Raw genomic sequence first — 21,922 nt, forward strand, 5'->3', positions numbered from 1 at the left:
TGTTGCTCGGGGGATAGGAAGCGCAGAGGATTTGTGGGTGGGTGCAAAGGTTTAGAAGAGGAATGAATTTTCTCTGCGATGCACAACATAGATATAGCAGACGTTACTGGGAGACTTCGATAGTGAAAAGGAGGACACTGTTTCCGAGAACTCGGCCTCCGAAAGCGAGGAAGATGAATAAACATGTTGGTCACGATGTCTATTGAAGGTACTTTGTTTTGCGTCTTTAAACCTCATATTAAATTCATGGTTTTATTTTTTCCTGCTGGCAGCATGTAAAGTCACCCCTCGTGTTACATTCGCAGTCGCGTTACATTCGAGTAACTACGGTAACAAACCTCCATGTAGTGACTTCTTTGATATTACAAGCCTCCCCAATTCCCCAACACCTTGGTTACTCCATGTAAAGAAGGTGTTGCAGCGGTTGACTTTGAAATAACAAACTCGCCATGCAAACTATTCATTGGCTACTGCTGTGTTATTAGAAATTTGGCTGAATTACGCAAAAGTTTCATGAGATAAGACACGAACTATCATGAGAGGATTGTCTGCAATTGCAATGAGCGAACGCTGTTGACACAAGATGCCGTGCTTCAGTGTGATCCGCGCCTCTGTGCAATTACAGCTGTCTCCGCAGCCTTTGTTTTTGTTGCGTCACATCAAGTGGCACTACAACAGTCCATGTCGAAAAGCAGCACGAAACAACATGATGTAGCAAAGAATGCACAAGATGAGCAGTGCACGCCCATTGCTGCTGCTCGGTTGTGACCGCAAGTTACCGCAGTCATGCAACGGGAGCAGAGATGGCAGAGGGTACACCAGCAACGCGAGGTGAAGAGTCAGTTTTTGAGGGCAACAGTGGATGAGCAGACCAAGAGTTTTTTTTTTTTTATGAGCAACAGGCATGCAGAAAGGTGTAGGTGCTTCTGACTACCCCATACTCTCCCTGCCCCACATGTAGAGGCATCGTGTTTTTGTCTATCTGCAATTTAGATGGTGGTGGGTCCTGCCACATTCACGTCGCCAACGTGAGCATGAAATGAGTGTCTACAACCTCAAGTAGCCAGATTTACTGTCAACATTTGCCACACCGTTTCAACTGCATTTATTTTTCATTCTGGCTTCCTTTCAGCACAGTCCTTTCGAGCTTTCTCGAGAAAACTGGCTGTAACGAAAATGTGCACATAACAAAAAAAGAACAGCAGAATCTTCTCAATTCCGTCATAACCAGCTTAACTGTACTCAATGCACCACCTTTACTGGTTTTTTTTCTCTCGGAGACCAGTGCCACCTTCTTTCTGTGTTCACCTTTTTTTTTCATGCATCAACCACATATTTTGCCTCATGACTCAGAAGCCTTTGAATAGTTGGCTTCTTCTTGCAACTTTTAAGTTCAGTGGTGAAGCCACTTAAAGAAGTGCCGTTTAATTGTCTTCAGTGTCAATTTGCCTTCAAGTGTTGGCCTCTCGATACTACACTTCGCGCGTGCCATGATGCCATCATTTCGCAGTAAGCACATCGCCATGACCAGGTGGACTACAGCAGTTTCTTTTCAAAAATTTTTGCTATATAAAGAAATGTCAGCTATGGAAAGTGAAAGGGGACCGCAGTTTCACTTTACTACATCAGAGTTTACTATAACGGGGTTCTACTGTATTAACATAATGACTTCTGAGATGTTATAAAGAGAATAACCACTCTCCAGAAACACAGCCACAATATATGTAGAGCGTCAAGTGCCAAGATGCTTGCTGAAATCTTTTATCACTTGTTCCTTTCAGAACCTAAGCTCACATATTTGTAAACCACCTGGTCAGCACGCCTCCAGGAAATACAGAGGGTGAAAACTTCAAAAATGGGTCAACACTAACCTGCTTTTCCAAGAGCAATCACTACCACGCACTTTCAGCTAGCATTACGCAGCAAAATGAGCAAGTGACTGGCAAAAGGAATCTCAAGGAAAAAAAAAACTACTACTGACTCACCGTTGGAGGTGGAGCAGCCGGGGCTGGTGCAGCACACTGGGCAGGAAATGTGTACGGCAGTGGGTGCTGTGGTGGAAAGCTAAGGATGACATCTGGTGAGGGAAAGAATGGGCTTGACATCTGAGCAGGAGGTGCCATAACTGGCGCTGGCTGGCTTGGTGGTGGCCTCACAGCAGGTGCTTGGGCTGGTGGAGGCACTGCAGAAATCAAGAGCCATCTCAGTATGTAAATGTAGATGTGCAAGGTTGTTATTCCCTTATATAATCAAAACCTATTCAAACGTCAATTATATGTGTTCCACTTGTTATAGTAACAACGTGGAAGCAAGCATGCTACATACAGTCTTGGACACAGTAACCGAGGATGCTTTGGTGATCAAACTCTTCTCAAATCTCACATCTAAAGAAAATTACAGGTGGCAAAGATGATGTGCTGACAAAGGGTGTTGCTGCACTAGCATATAAATGGGAAAAAACTTACCGCTTCCACATATCGCGTAAGACGAGTTAGAATATCAAAGCATGCTCCATATCATTTTGGGATTGCCATTTGATGCTTGAAGTGTTAACTTTTGTTTTCTGCATGCTACATAGTTCACCACGGCAGTACTTTTCTGACTGGTTGACATGGACTTTTGAATGCTTTTTCTGGGGGTCTGGGTAGACACTATAAAGGCACCTTGCGAACGAAGTAGTGCACGTGGAAGCCTGTCAGACTACACGAGAAGCTTGCACGATTCAGGGAAATGCCCAGCGGACAGAGTGCCTTTTGGAGGTATGTCCGGCATAAGAACACATTTATCGCAGCGTTTTAGATCGCTTCGAAATGACATTGTGTACTTCGTCACATTCTTCTTCAAAACCCTCGCCAGCTGTAAGCTAACAGCCACCTGCAAGGGTACTCTGTGAAACGAGAAATCTATTTCTGAAAAGAGTTTTTAATGGGCCGCGTTCCCAGTCCGTACTCCCAGCAGGGAATCACTCCCACGTACACTTAACACAGTGTTTTAAAAAATACATCACTTTCGAAATGACGCTTCATACTTTTCAGAACATTTTCTACGATGAATTTTGTTGTTCTTTATGAAGACACACCATCATAGGGGCACTCTGAAATCAGAGAACTGCTTTTAAATAGGGGTGTGTGAATATTAAAATACGAATCGAATATGTTTGATATTCGATTCGCATTTCTATTCGAGAAATTGATATTCCAGAACTTCCGAATATTCGAGAATTGCCAAATACTCGCCACCGGTCGTATAAAGCGCAAACTTTCATAAATTCGACCCTGGCAAAACCACGACATCTGGACAAATTAGCCGATGATCGAGTTAAAATTTGATTCAAGGAAAACAATACAGAGGTCTTATTCCCTTCCTTCTTTGTCGTTTATCACGCGGACCGATCGCATTCCGACGCCGCTAAGATTCACCTCGTGCGAAATTCTGAAAGTTGGCTTTCTCACATACCACACGTGCTGCGAACAAGATGGCCGACGGCCCGCTTCTAACAATCGCAACGCAAAATCAAACTTTTTTAATCCTTCCATAATGCGTTACATATTTAATGCCCACATCCGAAGAATGCGTCCTGTCGTCTTCATAACTCTCTGAGCACGACCTCTGCCAACCCGTTTTGTAAACTACGCTATGAGGGAAAGCCTACTTGCGGAATTTCGCGGAAACCTCCTGGTAGGTGGATTTATCATGGTCCGCCTGCAGTGCGTGCGCGCCGCACTTTACTTGCATTTTCGTACACCCTTTTTTGCTGTTGTGGCATGGTAAAATTGGTTGCGCTGCTGATCAACAATGGTAACTGCAGCGCTGGGCAAATGTACTGAGAACATAGAAAAGAGGTTTCTCAAAATACACTGTATGTCTATGTTACAGCATTCTGTACCATACAAATAATGTGTGCACACACACCAGAGGTGTTAATCTTATCTCAAACACTTCAGCTGACATTTTCAGTACATTACTTCATACATCATTCACGTAATACATGTGCGACCATTCCATGAATACTATGCACGCAATACAAAAATAATTCTGTGCACAGTGACTGCACACAATTTAATGCATGCACGACGTACCTTACAATTGTAGATAAGTGCAAAAAATTTAGTATTCATGTAAACACGAGAGAGGAAACCACTATCATGCAATGGCCATCACTTTCCATGCTATATTATGCGACACCAACAGAAATCAGTTAATATACAGTTACATAATCCCCTCCCATGATATGCCAACTCTTCTGCAAACCAAACCCGATGACTGCTTTATCAAAAGCAGCGACTAAATCACAGTTCATGATCCACTGCGCCGAAATGAGTGGCTCCTGAGAAATGAGTCATAGCCTCCTATATATTCTATGCCTGGGCAGCCGCTGAAAAGTGGCCGTTGAAGCAAAATAAAGGCTTTCAGCGCTCCTTGCGGGAGAAGTGTGAGGAGGACAGGCAAGAGCTTCACTATGCGACAATGGGCGCATGCTGCTGGTTTGCATGCACTTTCAATATCTCTGCTGCGAGCGGCTGGTCTGCGATGCGAGCGCCTCATCACGGCCAGAGGCAAAACTAGCCACGCTGCGGTGAACCATGCGATGAAAGAGGTTTTAGATATTTACCAATGTGAGCGCCTCAACGCGAAGAGTCTGATTCATTGCCGCACGCCTACTTTCACCAATCGCCGAGAAGCAGCACTTGCAGCCTTGACGAAAAATGCGACTGTCAGCACCCATTGACTTAGGCTACAAACGAGTGCAGGCTACGAGGCTACAAACGAGTGCAGGTAGCAGTTTCTGTCGTATCCGTGTGGGTCCTGCTGAACTCTTCACAATTTCTACGGTCACAAGCACAAACAAAATACCACCATATTTGTCGAAACACTGACATCACTAACACATGAAGGAACACGAAGCCGAAGTATCTGTGACCGGCACCGTAGAGCTGGCGACAGCGGCCGAGATAACGTGACTGACATATAGCCTTGTCACATGACCAGTTTCAATAACCATCGAGTTGAGGGCCTTCGATATTCTCAATCACCATCTAACTGGAAGGAGTTGTGTCGCTGCTACACGGCAGATCTCAATGACCATTGAAATGGTTTTCGTGTCTTACACCAAGCTTGTGTGGCGCCACAATCGCTACTTTGGGTTTTGCGCAAGTAACAAAAATATTTTTTAAGTATATACTAAATGCTGAAATACACGCCTATGCGCATGTCGTTTCAAACCCTTTTAGTGTCATGTACGCGACGGATGACACGCGTTGTTCCTAGAGCCATCTACTGAAAGATGCAAACACTGCTGCAGCCACCCTAATGCAAGACAAGCCAAAACCAAGCCAGTCAAACTGCGTCGGAGCACTGCTTTGTCAGGGTTAACACCTGGGAAATCGCCTTTGTATCTGAAAAACAAAAGCTATTTTTTCTCCTGAAACTTCATGCGAGGGTAAGAATAGGCAAATCAAAGATGAATAACAACAGTTTAGAACAAGATATTGCTTTCAGGGATAAGCGACAAAGCTGTTATCGCTGTGAAGCAGGCGGGCAAGATGACGCCATGTTGTCAACGCTACATACGCAAGCAACGCAAAGACCTCATGTAAAAATTAATGCGGTTAAAGCTAGCCTGATACAATTTTACAATTATTGTACAGACTGCTTGCATTTAATTTAGGAGAATAATGTTTGTTCATGCTTTTGTACCGTGAATGTATCGTGTACGAAAGTGCACTTGGCGCCGCTGCAAGCAACACTAGCAACCTTGGGCAGTGCTCAAAGGCCCTAGAAATCTCGATGGACTTCTGTGCTGCTCCATTGACTCGATAGATTATTGACTCGATGGCCATAGAAACTGTCCGTGTAGCAGCGCTCGATCGCCTTTGAGTCAACAGGCTATCAGTTCGAGGGCCTTCGAAATGTGCCTGTGACAAGGGGTATTAAGTTCGCAAAACACTCACAGGATGTGTGGCAGTTGCAACGGCCGCGCAGGTCAAATTCAAAAGGAATAGAGAGAGAAATATCTTCTGTCCTTTCAGAACCTTCTTGCGGTTATATTTTGTTCTTTATTACGAACATTAGCACCAATTCCTCCATCAGTTACGTGCATAGCAGTAGGTGGACACACTACGGCTTCAGCGGAGGTTTCTTCGATTGGCCGGGACGGAAGTTGCTCACGCTTTCCTCCGCCTAGTTCCTCAGCGAGGCCCGAAATATCGCAAAAGTCCCAATTATAGGAGTCCGAAAAATCAGTCTTCTCCTGCAGTGGACAAGTTACGCTACATTTGAAATGAAATTATAAAGAGCAAAAAACAACAAAATATTTAAGAAATGAACTCCCCCTAAAATTAAGCTGCCACTTGAACAATTCAATGTGCACTGCTTAGTCAACAATGTGTACCAGTTTAGGTACATTACCAAGTGCCAAAATCATTCCATTCCTTAATTTATGAAAGAGGCGATTTTCATGAAAAAAACTGGCAGACAATTACAGTAGTCTGTAATGCGGAATTTGAGCACAGCTCTTCACACACCGTTACGCTGCTTCCAGGATCTTCCTGTAGCAGCCACCTTCCGGTTGTTCCCTCCACCGTGCTCGATGTGGCGCTTCTCTCTGCTACTACCTTGCAGGGCTGTCGGGTGGTATGTTGTGCCGCAGCTGTCTACAACTACAATGCGAAAGTCACTAACAGGAGCCTAAGAGCTGAGCTCTAAAAGGAGCTCTAAAAGCACTCACTTCTATCACAAGTGCCATCTCTAGCAATTAGGACTCTCTCAACATACTATATTAAAAAAAAAACACCTTTTTACGAGACGAAAAAATTGACAACCAATTATGATAATCGGTAATGCAAAATGCGCAGCTCTTCACATGCCACATGTCACCGCTGGTAGGTAACGCATTACACTGCTAGCCACCCTCCGGTATGTTAACATGGCAGCCACGTTCCGGTTGTCCATTCCTCCACTCTCGGTGTGGCACGCAGCGTGTTATGTCGACAGCACTGATGACTACAACACGGCATTCACGAATGGGCGCCTAAGAGCTGCGCTTTAAAATTTCATAGCAGCTAGCCATTAATGGTGTTTACACTTGGGCACTGAGTGGCAGGCCCTTGTCAGGTGCTTACATAGCTTTTGCCTGCATCCCCCCTCCTTATGAATTGTCATACAAACAAAGACAAAGAAAAAAGAGGGAGCGAAATCCGCAGCTTGGTGGCTCACATTCTGGCAGAAAACCAGGTCACAAGCACAAGTTCAGAACAAGTTTCTGCACTAGTGTCTGGCCAATAGCCAAAATTCTGAAGGCACTTAAGTCTGCTTACAGGGAGGAATGTGTTTTGAGGAAAGGAAATGTTTCTGACTAAAGGAAAGGGTGCAGTAGCTCTCAGATCTGGACAACTTGGTGGACACCTCAACCCCTGATGAAGCATGCGTTCTCAGGAAATAAAATGATTTGAAGAAAGGAACCAATGCAGCAACTCTCAGATCTTGACATTTCATGGACACTTCAACTTCACGAAAGCATGTTTTGAGGAAAGGAAATGTTTTCGACAAAAGGAAAGGATGCAGTAGCTCTCAGATGTCTCTTACATTTTGCGGACACCTTTTCACCAACATATCCAATGGCTTGCATGGGACGACACCATCACTATGATGGCAGGCCGGAGCCGGTGACGACAATTGAGTTACAGAAACATGCAGGTTCTCGTGTTTCTAGCCAGTGAGCATCTCATGGAACCTCATGGTCAAGCCAGCAGTGCACACGCATCAAGTGCATACCTGCCAACCTGGCTAGATCAAAAACCAAAAGATTTTATATTCGCGCCAAAAAAAGCAAGCGGAGAGGGAATGTTCACCTTTTTTTTAATCAAATTTATAAGTATAGGATCGCAAAAACTTGTTCAAATACCACGCTCACATAATTTGTGTGCTTATTTTCTTCAAGGCTGCACATCTGAACACGACCTCAAAGTCAAAGTCAAAGTCATTTTATTCAGGCAGCAGTAATAGGTGCCTAGGAGGCAGACATAAAGGCAAATTAATGCCTGACTCAGTGTCGGCCCCCTTCCCCCCTTCCCAAACACATCACTCAACAGCAGGTACAGTCACATCGTTGAACAAAGTTTCGATGAACATAAAAGGAACACATTAATACAGCATAGCTAATACGCTACAGTGATTATAATGCACAGCATAAACTGTATATGTAGACCTGGCCCCTATCTAGCATCTCTCGCTTGCCAAAAAAAAAAGCTGACTCCAAACATAGCGCATAGCTTCCCCTCCCCCACGTTACGTAGTTTCCGACGGGATGGCATGATGGCATCTGGGCAGCTCAGAGCAATAAGCCAGCAAAAATACAATCGCGAAGAAAGCAGTGGGAGGCAAAGGAGATAACGGGCGCAATAAAATGGCGCCATCGCGAGCGACCCGGCTCACTAACGGCAGACTGAGCAGAAAACTCCTCTGCAGTATCGGATTCGGGCGTGCGCGCAACTGACCGTCTGGGAAAGCGACCGTCAAAGCGAGAGAGTTGGCTAAACGGCACGCGGCACACAAGTCGTGCCCTGGTCAGTTGCACCTTTCGCAACCGCACTAGGCGATACAGCCACGCCAATCTTCCCAACCCTGCCTTGCGCGCAGCCATGTACGTGTTGGTGGTCTGGCGCAACAGAGTTTGCAAAACATGCAAGTAAAATTTAAAAAAAATACGGCTAGAAAGTTGGGGCTTCAAAAATTATGCGAGTAAATACGGTATCTTTTCCTGAGCTTTGATAGCTCCATGACATCAAGCACATGAGAATTTGCTGCTCACCGCACACAGATGGCCTAGCTAACCCTGACCATACACACAAGCAGCAGCAACAGTACAGCGAGCAACAGCAAGCACGATATCATGCATGAAGTTCAACCAGCCACAGCTACTCTGACTTTGCTTGATTTGGCTTTGATTGGCTGCTTAGCCGATGACGCTAGTGTGGGCAATGATGGTGATGCTGGCAATTACAGCGTGGTTGCTGATACTGTGGCGCCGGTTTCCGAAAAACCATTCTTGTGCGAGCAGAGACAACTTTTCGGGAAATATAAGGATGTGGCCATACAATCTGAAAGTTCAGTCAAATATCGGGAGTCTCCCAGGCGAATCGGGAGGGTTGGCAGGTATGCAAGTGTGAGAGTCAGAGCATTTCACTTGCTCCTGACGCCGAATACCTGAGTGTGAATGCATCATAAGAGTGAAAGATTACACATAAGAGATTACACAATAGACAATGATGTGTACTGAACTCTGCTCTAGATAGATTAATGAAGAACCTCATAACAGTTACAGCTTAATGCAACGTAGCATACAGCTGGAATCGTCTAAAAAAAACGATACAAAGCACTCACTGTAATCATCAGGATAGGGTGGATAGGGTCCTTGAAAATGTGCCGCAGTCAAAATGGCTTGTTGCGGCTGACTAGGTCGTTGGGGTGGAGCCTGTGCATTCGGCAATTGAGGAGCAGCGACAGCAGCTTTGGTGTAGGAAGAAACCTGGTGAGAAAAGGCCTCTTTAAGTGAACTAAATCAGTTAAAGCAGGAAAGGCAAAAAAGACACCTACAGCAGGGGTTCTCAGCAAGAGATGCTGAAAAACCCTGTAATTCTTTGCATTCATCCCTCAAAAAATGAGTGGCTGGCTACATTGTGAAACAGCACGCTATGAGCAAGTACAGCATGATTAATTCCACAATAAAGTGGGTAAAAGAAAGTGTGTCTGGGGGGGTGGGGGGGTTGAGGCATGCATGGCTTTAGGTGCTTGGGGAACCCATTGTGCACATCAAAAAACCCAAGAGTTCCCAGAACTCAATTTTAGAATCCCGAACCTGCGGTAATGCTTCCCATAAAATCAGGCATTCCATGCATGTTTTCATTATGATTAGGTTTGGTTTACGGGGTTTAACGTCCCAAAGCGAATGAGGCTATGAGGGATGCCACAGTGGAGGGCTCTGGATAATTTCGACCACCTGGGATTCCTTAACGTGCACTGACATCACACAGTACAGGGGCCTCTAAAATTTTGCCTCCATCGAAATTCGACCGCCGCAGCTGGGAATGAACCCGCATCATTCGGGTCAGCAGCCGAGCACCATAACCGCTAAGCCATCACGGCAGCTAAGTATTACAATTAGGGGTTGGACTTTTGATGATGGTAGGTTTTAATAGCGCAAGGGCATCTAAGGCCAAAAAGGGCCAAACACAAAGGTGAACAGTCAACTCACGTTAAAAAGATGTGATGGGTGTGAAGTTTCATGAAGTAATAAAACAGTAGTGCGTAAGGCCTAAAAAATTATTCACAGTGTATAATGACATGTGCAGAATTTAAAGGGAGACATGTACCTATATGCTTTAAAAGGCTAGAATGTTTCCTGGGCAAAGCTCCAGATGTGTCGCATTAAAAAGAAAGCTCAGCCGTCATCTCAAGACAAATGGGCTGAGGCCACCATCGGTATGAGATTTCATGTAAAAAGCCTACTTCTGAAAAAAATTGAAGTAGTCTTTTCAAGGGAAACATTGGGCTGTCAACGAGGGAGATGCATGAGTGTGCAGGTATTTGATTCGTGTAGAACTCAGGGAAATGACATCTCCTTTCTGGTTCAAGTCTCCAACATACTATAGTAAGACATGGATAGGGGTTGGACTTATCAGTTTGGACCAAAATACACCGGTACGTAAAATTCATTTTTTGACACATAGTTTTAACCGGAAGAGGTCAGTATTTTTGGCATGCATGCCAAAACGAACTGGCTATTCAGTACCAGTTACAGTGGATCACGCAGAAACTTAAGTGCTGGAATTGGGAACACAGAAAATTTTACTTGTGGAATTTAGTACCATAGTTGTGAGTTAACTCAGGCACCTTTGCAGATACTGGAGGCTTCACCACCTTAATGCTATCTGGTAGCTTAGCGTCGCCTGCTCATGCTTACCACCGACTTAGGGCTATCACTTCGCTAAGTAGGTTTTTGCACTTCATGTAAAGACACTGACAACCTCTGGAACTGTAACAGGGAAAACCAAATATAAACAGCGCAAAAGTGCCAAGTTCTCGCCCACGCGACTGTTAAGGAGCAGTTGCATTGCTGCCTCACCATGTGAACCAAATGGTACACAGTCATCTCATTTAACAGAGAGTGCACCCAGACTATGGAAACCAAGTTTTTAGAATTGAACATGCACCAAGGTTTTGTCTCAGTGCCCGATCATTTAACTTCGGCATTTTTATTTTTATTAAACTGTGCAACTTCCTTCTGTAAAGATAGCTCTTAATACGACTGTTTATATGGTAAAAACTGCTGTATGAGCTCTTGGTTTTTAAGACAAAAGGCCGAGAATAATGCATGTCACTTTTTACCGCACCTGAATATTATTTCACGAATAAAAACCAAAAATTCGTACATGGAAAGAAATATTCGACAAGAAAACAATGAAAAAGGCCTTTTGAAGTAAACACCAAAAAAGTTCACTGAATTTTTGAAAAATAAAAACAGAAAAGTCCAACCTCTAGTTATGATTTATAAGGTCTTCAGTGTTGTTTGCATGGTTTGCAATGTCATAAGACTATTTAACACTATACGTTCAGCAAAACTGAACCCTTCCACAGACTTATATGAAATAGAAAGCTTGGCATCCAAGTATTATATCTCACAGCAGTTGAGTTATAAACCACACAAAACATTTTCAAAATGAATTTTCACATCAGTGAATGCGCTCGTATTTATGTACCCAATGTTGGGTACAGTGATAAGTGGGCATGATAAGTGGGCGGAACAATGGCAAAGTTGAGCACGTCTCTGCACGAATGCAAGTCTACCTATTTTTTAATCTAAAAATCCAAAGTGGATTGAGGGGGGTCGACTTACTATCATAACCTAAGCATGGCAACACCCAAGCAACCACAGATATCCGTCGGAGGTCCGAACGTCCTGTGATGAGATTGGACGTCCGTTGGACGTACAAACAGAATCCAGTTTCGGATATACTTATCCGCACGTTCATCGGACGTACGAACAGTGTCTGGTTTTGCATATCTGCATGAAAGACAAAGCGTACGTCCAAGGTATGTAGGGCTGAGTATTTTCCCAGGACATGAGGTATGGACGTTTTTTTATTTTTCGCACCTTTTGTGTATGTATATTTTGTATTCTTTTTATCGAGAAAGACTTATCCCGGGAATAAATTTTGTGATTTTTATGGGCAAGTAGGCTCGAAATCGCATTAATTCAAACTGCATATCTGTTTCCATAAAAATTTTTTCATCAGCTACAGGGTTTGATGCGAATACGTTTGTAAATTGGACCAATTCCACAATCCTTCCTGTAGTGCAAGAGCCGCCAATGACCCAAAATAATTTAAGGGTGGAAGCAGGTGTTGCTCAATTTTGAAGGATCTCAGTTACTAATTATAGGTTTATAATACCTCTACAAATTATCGAAATTGTACAACATCATGTCCACTTTGTTCATTAAACTTGCAATTGAGAGCATTTGGAACTTCAAAACTCCCGCCGAATACTCCTGTCATCATCATGTATGTCAGTTTGCAGTCAGCTCAATCCAATCCAACAGTCAACATTGCGGCGCCGTTGTCATTTTGTTTGGAAGTGTGGTGCTGCTTTAGATCTTTGTTATTACCAAAGTGTGGTTTTGTTTGGTCTGCGGACAAAAGTGGTGTGGCACTTGAGCAATTCGAAAGACGCAGGAAGTGCCTGAAGCTCTTTTGGAACGCTGGAATGCCGTATTGCACCGACTTTGGATGAAAAAAGGCTTAGTGTGAATGCCATAGGTGGTTGCCAATGAAGGTGAGTAGAACACTGCTTGAAAATTATTTTTTGGCAATGCAGCAGGATCATATAGCATACAGCATTCGTTCGTAAGAGACGGGTTGAAAGCACGAGGCGATGGCTTCTTTGTTAGCCGCAAACACCACCTATTCTTTCCGCACAAAATGTGTGATATACTGTGCCAGTTCACTTTCTACCATCGCCATAGATAATCTGATTTAGGTGCACTTTTTGCTCAAAATCTTTTCATCATAGTCAGTTTCACAGTTTTTTATACCTCATTCATCTACTACTTTTCATGTCATGCTTTATGTGTTGAAAAATGAGTGCTATTTCACTATTTCCTGTGTGACCTGCTTTTCCACGGCGACGTGAAGATCACATTGTTGGCACTGGCTGTGCCCAGAGACTTGTTGAATACATAAATACATTTGTACTCCTGTCACATTGGATTTGAAACAATTGACATTCAGTACATGAAGTGCCATTCAGCTTCCTTTGGTAAAAGAGTGTCTGGTAAAACGGTGTCATTGTCTAGTGATAGCAGTATCAGTAAGAAAACATGCATGATATAAAAGGTATACTACACATCTAAATTTTATTGCCAGTATACTTATTCTTTCTACATTCATTTAAAGGCTATAAATTTTTATGTAGAATGCTTGCTTGAGACTTGATTGGTAATAGGAGTGCTCTGTAAACAATTCTGTTAATTGGTTGATGTTTCATTAGGCTACTGCATTTTTGCACGGGTTTGACAAGACTGATGTTTTTTGCTTTGTCTTTTCAGAAAATCTGTGGGTGGGGAGATTATGGATGTGCTTTCCAAGCTCATCATACCTGAAGTCAGATATTTTGCGAATATAAGCCATTCCTCTGCTTATGTACATCAACGGCAATAAAATATACCTGATGTACTTTAAACTGTTTTCCATTTTATTTCCTCACTGGAGTGAAGAAAGCATGAATGCACCATATAAGCAAATATCCGAGAAAGATCCGGCAGCGGACGCCTGACGGTGAGACAAACGTATACCTTTGGACTCCCATCGGACGGCCGACGGACGTCCACCGGCTGTTTGCGGATGTTCAGCAGAAGTCCGGAACATCCGAAACGGACCTCTGTTGGCTGTCCAGTGGATATCTGTGGTTGCTTGGGCATAGGCAAGACCAAATAGATATCAGGGATGCTACAGCATGTTTGCAATTCTCCACGCTTGATTAGAAGGATTTTTCTTTTTAGATTTAACTGTGCACTCAGTGCTAATGGGAGTGCCGATAGTTGATGGAATACGCCTGGAAATGCCTTCACTTTCGCTTGAAAATAGGCATTGTGCCACAATTTTGTACGGTTTAATGTTTTTATTATCGTTTCTTATTTTTATATTCCTTCTTTTTCAACTTGCTTCATTTTTTTGCTCTAGAAGTTCACACTCGAACATCTAAAAGTAAAATAGTTTTTTTTGTATGAAAGAGAATTTATAGACCTATATTTTGGTATATGTCATACTAGGGTTTTGACAACAGTTTTTAATAAATGAATTTTTTCAAGGCCGCTGAGAATGGCCTGTTCACGTCCCGAAAGAGTTAAGCTAAGCAGTTTGGGACCATAGCTGGATTTCCCAAAGACCCAATGTAAAAAAAAGCCTTCCTTGCAACTTAAATTCAGCGAAGTCTAATGCAACCTTGCATTCCTCTGCCAGTGCTCCACAACTCCAAGTGGTTGATTAGGTGGAGTCATTGTGCCGAAGTGAGTGTAAGGAACGGCAATGCAACAGACAGCCACGACATTAAAAAAAAGACTGACAGCATAATTACGAATGCCCTTCCATCTGATACCACGTGACATGTAATTAGCCACATTGTTCTCTTGAAATCCTGAACAAAGAATGTATAGTTGTCCACAAAACATTTTCAGAACGCAAAAATGCCAACAAATCTTAATTGCTCGGCATTCTAAGCATGCAGCCATGAACTGAACAGTGTGCTTTGCTCTCTCCAGCGCAACCTGTACAATGTTTCCCCCATGGCTGACAGCACACAGGCTGCAATGATATGTTTTTCTTGATTTCGGTGTGCACATGTAGAAATGTTCTGAGTGCCAAAACAGAAAATGCCACCAAACAGCTAAAGCTCTGACAGCTAAAAGGTTGACTGCAATTGCTACGTCGGGTTTAAAATATTTTTCTTTCAGGCTGCTCAATAAATAGATTGCATGTTAAAGCCATCTGATCAAAAGTTTTGTCTAATTCCTAGTTTACAAACAGTGCTTATTTACTCTTATATGACCTTACATTTTGGTCATTAAACAGATTTCATAAGCTCAGCAGGCTTTGCATCAGGTTCATCTTGAAGGGAGTCAACTGAGCTTGACTCAAAGCACATGTTTCTTGGCATATTGAATTCAGACATGAAAAGTAAAAAAAATTGAAAAAACAGCTTCAAGAACTTGAAAAAGGCACGCAAACCTCTACGTCAGGAGCAATGAGCTACAGAATACAATTTCGGTTCACAAATCATTGGCATAAGCAAACAAGACAAACGATTCAGTAAAAACCCAAGGAATGCAGAAAGTGAACATAAAAAAGAACAGGTGGCAGCAATAATAATGTGCCCACAATATTTTGGCTGCCTGTTAAAAACTGTTCCTTTCTGTGAACTTAGTTGCAGCAGAGTAAGAAGCAACAACAAAAAAATTCTGCCCATTTTCTACCTACTAAGACCATACCTCTGAAAGTGGCTGATGACGCAGTGAAGAGTAGCGCCTTGGCTTTCCTGCCACTTCAGTACCTCCAATCAGACCTCCTCTTGGGGCTACCGTAGCTGCAGAGTTCCTGGTCAAGCCTGCTGCACCACCTTAAACGTGGCATTAAAACCTGATAAGAACACAACTTTGCAAGTTGTGCAAAAGAGTGCTGCACTGACAAGGTTTATAACAATCAAGAAAACATATGTACGTAATGACACCATCAGCAGCTCCAGGAGTTTTCCGAGGTTAACATATTCTTATGAAACTTATACTGCAGGTTTTCCCCTCCTGTTCCTGATTACTTCTACCACGTTTGGCAACCATGCAACATTTCTTGCCAGCACAGATATATTTTGAAGTCTGCCATTTCCATGGCCTCAGTTAAGAGATATTTATGGGCAACACTGCATTTTTACATCACAAACATTCCCTGCACGTTAATGCCCGCTCCCTGTTTCACTAACAATATTTCAAGGCTTCTGTAAGATCGTCTCGGGCTATTTATGAAGGGAAGCATCATTTTCAGTGTCTACTTCAGCAATTCAATGTGCATAAGAGTATTTTTCTAATAATGTCTCTGACGAAATCACTGTGTCACGCCGAGCATTGTCTCTGGCCACAGACCACGTTTCGGTTTCCCGTTTTAAAATCGTTCCTCTCTGTATATTAAAAAACGATTTGTTGTGGCAGAGGGAGGGGACTATCCACTCAATATATTCAAAAACTTCGGATGTTGCCCCTTAATATCGCTTGAACTACCAATAAAGCTGAGCACAAAAAAAAAACTGCTGTGCTTTCTGCTTTTATAGGTAAAAAATGATCCTAGTTGTCAAAATTAGCAATTCAATTTCAAATTCTTCAGTTAGACAAACCCTGCTCAACAGAATAGACGAATATGAATAATACATATACAGCAGAACCCCGCTATAGTAAACTCAGTTACAGAAAAAACTTACAGTACAGTGAAGCGGTGGTCCCATTTCGCGTTCCATATATGACTGCACATTTTTTTCGGTCATAGTAAAGATTTTTTTTCAAAGAAACAACTATAGTAAAGAGCTTCTGGCCGTGGCGATGTATTTCACGCGGAATGATGACGTCGTGGCACGAGCGAAGTCTAGGATCGTGAGGTCTATAGAGCTCCTTCATGTTTGCAAACAAACGAGGTGGCGCTGCAGTCACTAACGGGCTCGTGGTAGGCAAAAGTTAGGGAGTGGCATTGCGGAGAGGTGTTGAGTGCAGGTTTTCAAGGCTTGTAGGCACGTTTTCAGTTTCTGTGAATCACAGCAATGGTTGATGCTTTTAACATAGTAATTTTTCGAAGTACACAGCTCGCGTTTGTCACGTGTGGCGTATTTAGAGAAATAGTTCGTCACCGTGTATTGTACATATGGTTAGTAGTAAACAGAAAGCGTTTCAGCCATTGATTTCTAGGCTAGGGATTGAATAAAATATGTTGTTGACACTCTGCACTTGCCAGAATGATTTTACCTCCGGACAGTAGTGAGGGGAAGCGTTGGCATTCTTTCAGTGCAGCCAACATGCGCTCACCGTCTGCTGACACACCTGTCGCGCCATGCATAAAGTGGGGACGACGTTGTTTCCCCGATCTCCTGTCTTGCGTAAGCGCTGTTTTTAGCCGCAAGATCACGCGGCCAGCCAGGTCGACTTCTCCCCTTGTTAAACTGGTCGATTTGGTGAAAATTTTTTATTTCTGGAAGTGTTTTCTTTGCTAGCTCTGAAGTTTTCTGTTTCATGGCGAAAAATTATAGCAAAATATTCAGTAGAATGTTATAAACTACGCTTTTTAGATGTGTGGTCATCGAAAAATGTCAGGTTAATTTCATTGATTTCTTTGAGGCTTTCTTTGAGTTCAGTGTCGCATTTCTTTGACCAAAGTGCAAGCGAAGAGGCCAAAAACGAGGAAATAAACTTTAAGGTTCATGTTCTGACCTTTCATATTTGCTGCGATTGGCATCCCTCACACCTTCGTAATTTTGTAACGTATGAAAATAGAGTGATCGTATTGCAAACGATTGCTAAGACATTGAGGATTGTAATAAATCTCTCTAATTTTTTTCCTATACGTGCGGTATTATGTTAGCTATTTTTTTAAGAAATGTTTTCATGTAACATGACATGCATAAGTACATGATCATCTAAAGAAAGAACTAACAGCATCATCATATAGAACAGGGCTTTGTGAACATGCTGGCATAAAAAAATTTGCACACTTTCTACTCAATTATTTAAGATCTTGGGGTGACTTGACGAGGGTGTTAATTATAATTACCCAAGGACTGCACCAGGTATAGCTAAAAATAAAAGGCATTACCGAAACTAGTGTAGCAATTTCATATTTGCACCAAATTTAGTCTCATATCGCGTGCATAAATAACGAAAATACTTTTCATGCCGCGCCCCCTCTCAATCTCGACACGTCTGTTAGTAGCACGCCTGCATCTGCTTCTTTCCAAACAAGCTTCGCGGTCATGAACTGCATCATGAAACATGACACATGCATGATGCAATGAAAAAGCATGTGGCTTTTAGCACACTTAAGGTACGCTATTCTAAGCAAGCCACCGTGACCGCGCATGAACTTACCAGACTTCTTTCTGCTCGAGTCAAATAATTACGTCTGTCATATTAAGAAACACTTACTATTAAATATCAAATGCCATAAAACGTGCCATTAAAACATGCTGTGCTATTAACAAAAGAACGCATTCCTTGGGGGCGAGTAAACCTGCCGGCGGGGGCCCCATGAACACCGGCTCAAGGTGATAAATGCGTGTGCAGCTACATACGTGCTTTTTTTCCTTGCGCAGTTATAAGCGTACTATGCTGATGTTCAGGTGAATGAACGCTGTAACTTACTTGCTATTAAGTACATTGAGTGGCAGTGCCGATCGAATCCCAGACTTCGGGCTTTAGTACCTCGGCCCATTACCCGTTAGCCAGTTTACTAATGCGGTTTTTATCGCGAGAAGTCTATCGGAGCTAATTTGAAATTTCCTTTTATGCTACTATGTGGATCGAACAGTGATGTAGCTATCAATGCATGCTGCTTCTGCAGTGCTCAGGCATGATGCAGCCGCCGGTAGCTGCATCAGCTGCGGTAGGCACGGGCAGGCGGAACCTGTTTTGCCTACCATGCGAAAGTCGCGGCTGACATCAGCGCCACCGCATCTTCGTGACGTCTCGATGTGAAGGAGGGCTATAGGTAACCAAAATACAATATAACTGCGCTCTTTGAGGTGGCTTCACCATTGAGCTGAAAACTCGTGAGAAGAAGCCAACTTTTCTAAAACCTTGGGGACGTGAGGCAAAGCGCGCGGCGCACATGGAAAAAGTAAAGCTGGCTAAGAACGTAGAAAGAAGGCGACGCGAGTCGCTAAGAAAGGTAAGCCAGTAAAAGTTCAGGGAAGTCTAGAAAAGGGCGTGCATTCGTAGCACGGTAGCGCCAAGCACAGGGAAGCGGTGGCACTGTGTAGGCGGTTTTGCCGCGCTTCAATGTGTCGCGCGGGTTTCTTTACTATCTCTTAAATGACACTGAGGCCACGGAGGACGATGCCTTGATCATGCAAAGCTTTGGAATCAAACTGGAATTATATCTGTAGCCACCCTGTATTCGTGCAAATGCAGTACTTTCACAACAAGCAAACAAAGTAGAAAATGGGATAACATACGATAACTGAAAATAAATAATTACCGCATAAAGGGACAATAAGAGCAAGACGTAAGGTATTCCTAAGTGTTTCTTTTATAAACTTCGTGCTTAGTAAGTAGCCAGAGAGCATAGTCAGAGCCACGGCTTGACCAAAAATTGATATAATAAAGACCCCGACATAGTAAAGATTTTTGCTGAACCGAGCTACTTTGCTATACAGGGGTTCTACTGTACAATGTATGGTAACTAGTACATGCATTTCTAGCTTCCCACAGGGGACACAGGACAAATTGAAGTTGGCCAGTGTCGACAGAGTACCGCAATCTAATGAAAAAGGGGCTACTTGCTCCGAAAACGGAGCTTTTATAAGCTAGAAAAGAAAAAAAAGAATAACAGAGGCACCACCACCACTACCTGTTTTCACAACCAAACAGCAGTGAAGAAAAGCCCAGTTTTCATACGGTCATCTCTAAGGCAAGGCTACACCTTCATTCACTTTCAAACGGCCGGTGATTATAGCGTCCTTCTAAGTCTAGTTTTAATCTGCTCAAATCCTAAGTCTTTAGCTACCAAACATATATCAACATAGCCAAAAAGAGCAAAACACCAGATTTTCACTACAAACCAAAAATGCACACAGCTGTCTGTCTTTAAATTGCATAGTGTTTGGTAACGTTTATCTCAAGTAAGAAACTTGTTCAACCTTTTTGCTATGGGTCACCCTTCAAATATACATGCATTCAGCAAAAAATGTCGTCAGTTTAGATTCAAGAACTTGTTGACTACACCTTCTGGGTAACTTCACACAACAAAGACAAACAGGCATGCTCCTCACCCCCATCCGGAAGCTCAACTTTCGGAGCAGTTTTCTCGTGCAAGTTTGCATTGCTCCTGCTTCGTTCTTGTTCCATAAGCATATGTCGTGCAGCCCGAGATCTGCCAACAGAAGGTGGACGGTGGGAAGATTCAGCAGTCTTCAATGGCGACTGTGGCGCAGGCTTGCTGGCATGACGATCTGAAGACTTGTTTTCCTTTACTTCATCTTCATGCTGTTTCGATGAAGTATCTGTCAGCCTCCCGGGTGGCTGAGGAGGGCACTTTCCCCAACCACGGCGGGCCGTTCCCGAGCTCTTGGCTACGTGTTCCCATTCTCTGTGCTGAGGACTGTGGTTGTCTCGTGTTCCACGGTCAGGGCGGTTGAAACACGCAGGTTTGGTCGGCACCTTGACCACTGCCTGGTCTTGATGTAGAGTGGTTGAACTCTCAGACACTGAACGCTTGACGTTTAATTCAGGAAAATCTTTGACATGGAAAGGAGGGTTCCCATCCTGGCCACCACCTCTTGGTCTGCGGCCACCACGCATGCCTCTACCACGTCCTGAGCCTGACCGTGGGGTATAAGCCTCTTCATCCTCCCAGTTTCGTTGATACTTGTTGGGGCCACGGCCATAACGTTCGCGTCTCCGACCTCGAGGAGGCATAGGTTCGGTTCGAATATCATAACCATAGGTGCTCACTAGTTCCTCACTTGTTTTAGGTCCTTGTTCTTCTTCATGGTACTTGTCGTGTACCCAAACACTGTCATCACGCCATAGTTTCTTCTGCCATCGTGAGCCCCTACCAGAGAAAAGAAAGGCACTTAATCTTCTACACAATGCCCACCAGTAGTTCTGTGAGAAATGTACAACAGAGCATTCCCTACAGCAAAACTCTCACATCCCGAGTTGGTTTACCACACACTTAAGCTGCACTCCCCTTCAATATTACTACTTTCACGCAACATTTTGAAACATGAAGCACCCAATCGCTCATTGAGGATAAATGCCAAATTCCAAGTATTTTAAGCCTGTCAACATGTGCACCCAACTACCAGTTTTGTACTTTTCTTGCATTATAGAGGCTAAAAAAACGGGGTACCTTCTACTAAAAGAAAGTACAATAAAACCTCATAATTCCAAGTCATTGGAGCCATGAAAAATATTTGAATTAGAATAGCACAAATATAAAATAGAACTCAGGCAAAAAATTTTGTTGCAGGAGCGAGATACCTTCAATCAGACCTCTAACCAAGGCACATCACACAAAGAAACGGCACAGGTCAGTATTCACGCAGTGAATCCATCGTGGGCATACAGCAAGAATGGTCGCGTCATGGGACATACACTGACACTGCTTTGATGCCAGCACTCTTACTAGACACTGCCTTGACCACAGCCAGGCTGGAGAGAAGCGATGAGCGAGTGCATCGCTCCTCCAGTCCGGTCATGCCTTGACAAAGCAGAGAGCATATGACACTGAAAGTGGTATCCCCTGCATGACTGCAGTGAAGCACGTCTTTTCTTTTGCAAGGATGTGCACCTCAGCAGTCTGCAAACCAGATCATGGGCCGGTTTTTGTGCTCGGAATACTTGATCTGGGGCACTTCACCTATTGCACATCTGCATCACTATGTGGCACCCCCTTGCGGCTCTTAAGAACCATCGCTTCACCAAGTTTGCGACCAATACGGGATCGGGCATTCCCAGAGAACACACAAGATATTCAAATTAAGTGGCCTAATGGAGGCCACCGGTTTGAATTATCAGAATTTATGGGATTGTACAAATTTCTCAAATTATCCTAGATTTCAAACCAACTAAGCTCTAATTATAGAGGTTTTATTGTAAATCTGATGCGACTGCATCAGC

The 21,922-nt window shown here is 43.4% G+C and overlaps 1 protein-coding gene across 1 annotated transcript in view; it reads right to left on the reverse strand.

Moving 5' to 3' along the window:
* LOC144112623 (uncharacterized) overlaps positions 1-21,922 on the reverse strand; it is a 42,363-nt gene that overhangs the window by 11,363 nt on the left and 9,078 nt on the right. Inside the window, exons 4-9 of the mRNA XM_077645421.1 lie at positions 20,071-20,852; positions 19,554-19,605; positions 16,519-16,679; positions 15,542-15,669; positions 9,382-9,526; positions 1,986-2,182 (exon numbers count right to left, since the gene is read on the reverse strand). Coding sequence (XP_077501547.1) covers positions 1,986-2,182; positions 9,382-9,526; positions 15,542-15,669; positions 16,519-16,679; positions 19,554-19,605; positions 20,071-20,852 — 1,465 coding nt within the window. The remainder of the gene's footprint in view (positions 1-1,985; positions 2,183-9,381; positions 9,527-15,541; positions 15,670-16,518; positions 16,680-19,553; positions 19,606-20,070; positions 20,853-21,922) is intronic.

Source organism: Amblyomma americanum, unplaced genomic scaffold, assembly GCF_052857255.1.
Source record: "Amblyomma americanum isolate KBUSLIRL-KWMA unplaced genomic scaffold, ASM5285725v1 scaffold_430, whole genome shotgun sequence".
Classification (NCBI taxonomy): domain Eukaryota; kingdom Metazoa; phylum Arthropoda; class Arachnida; order Ixodida; family Ixodidae; genus Amblyomma; species Amblyomma americanum.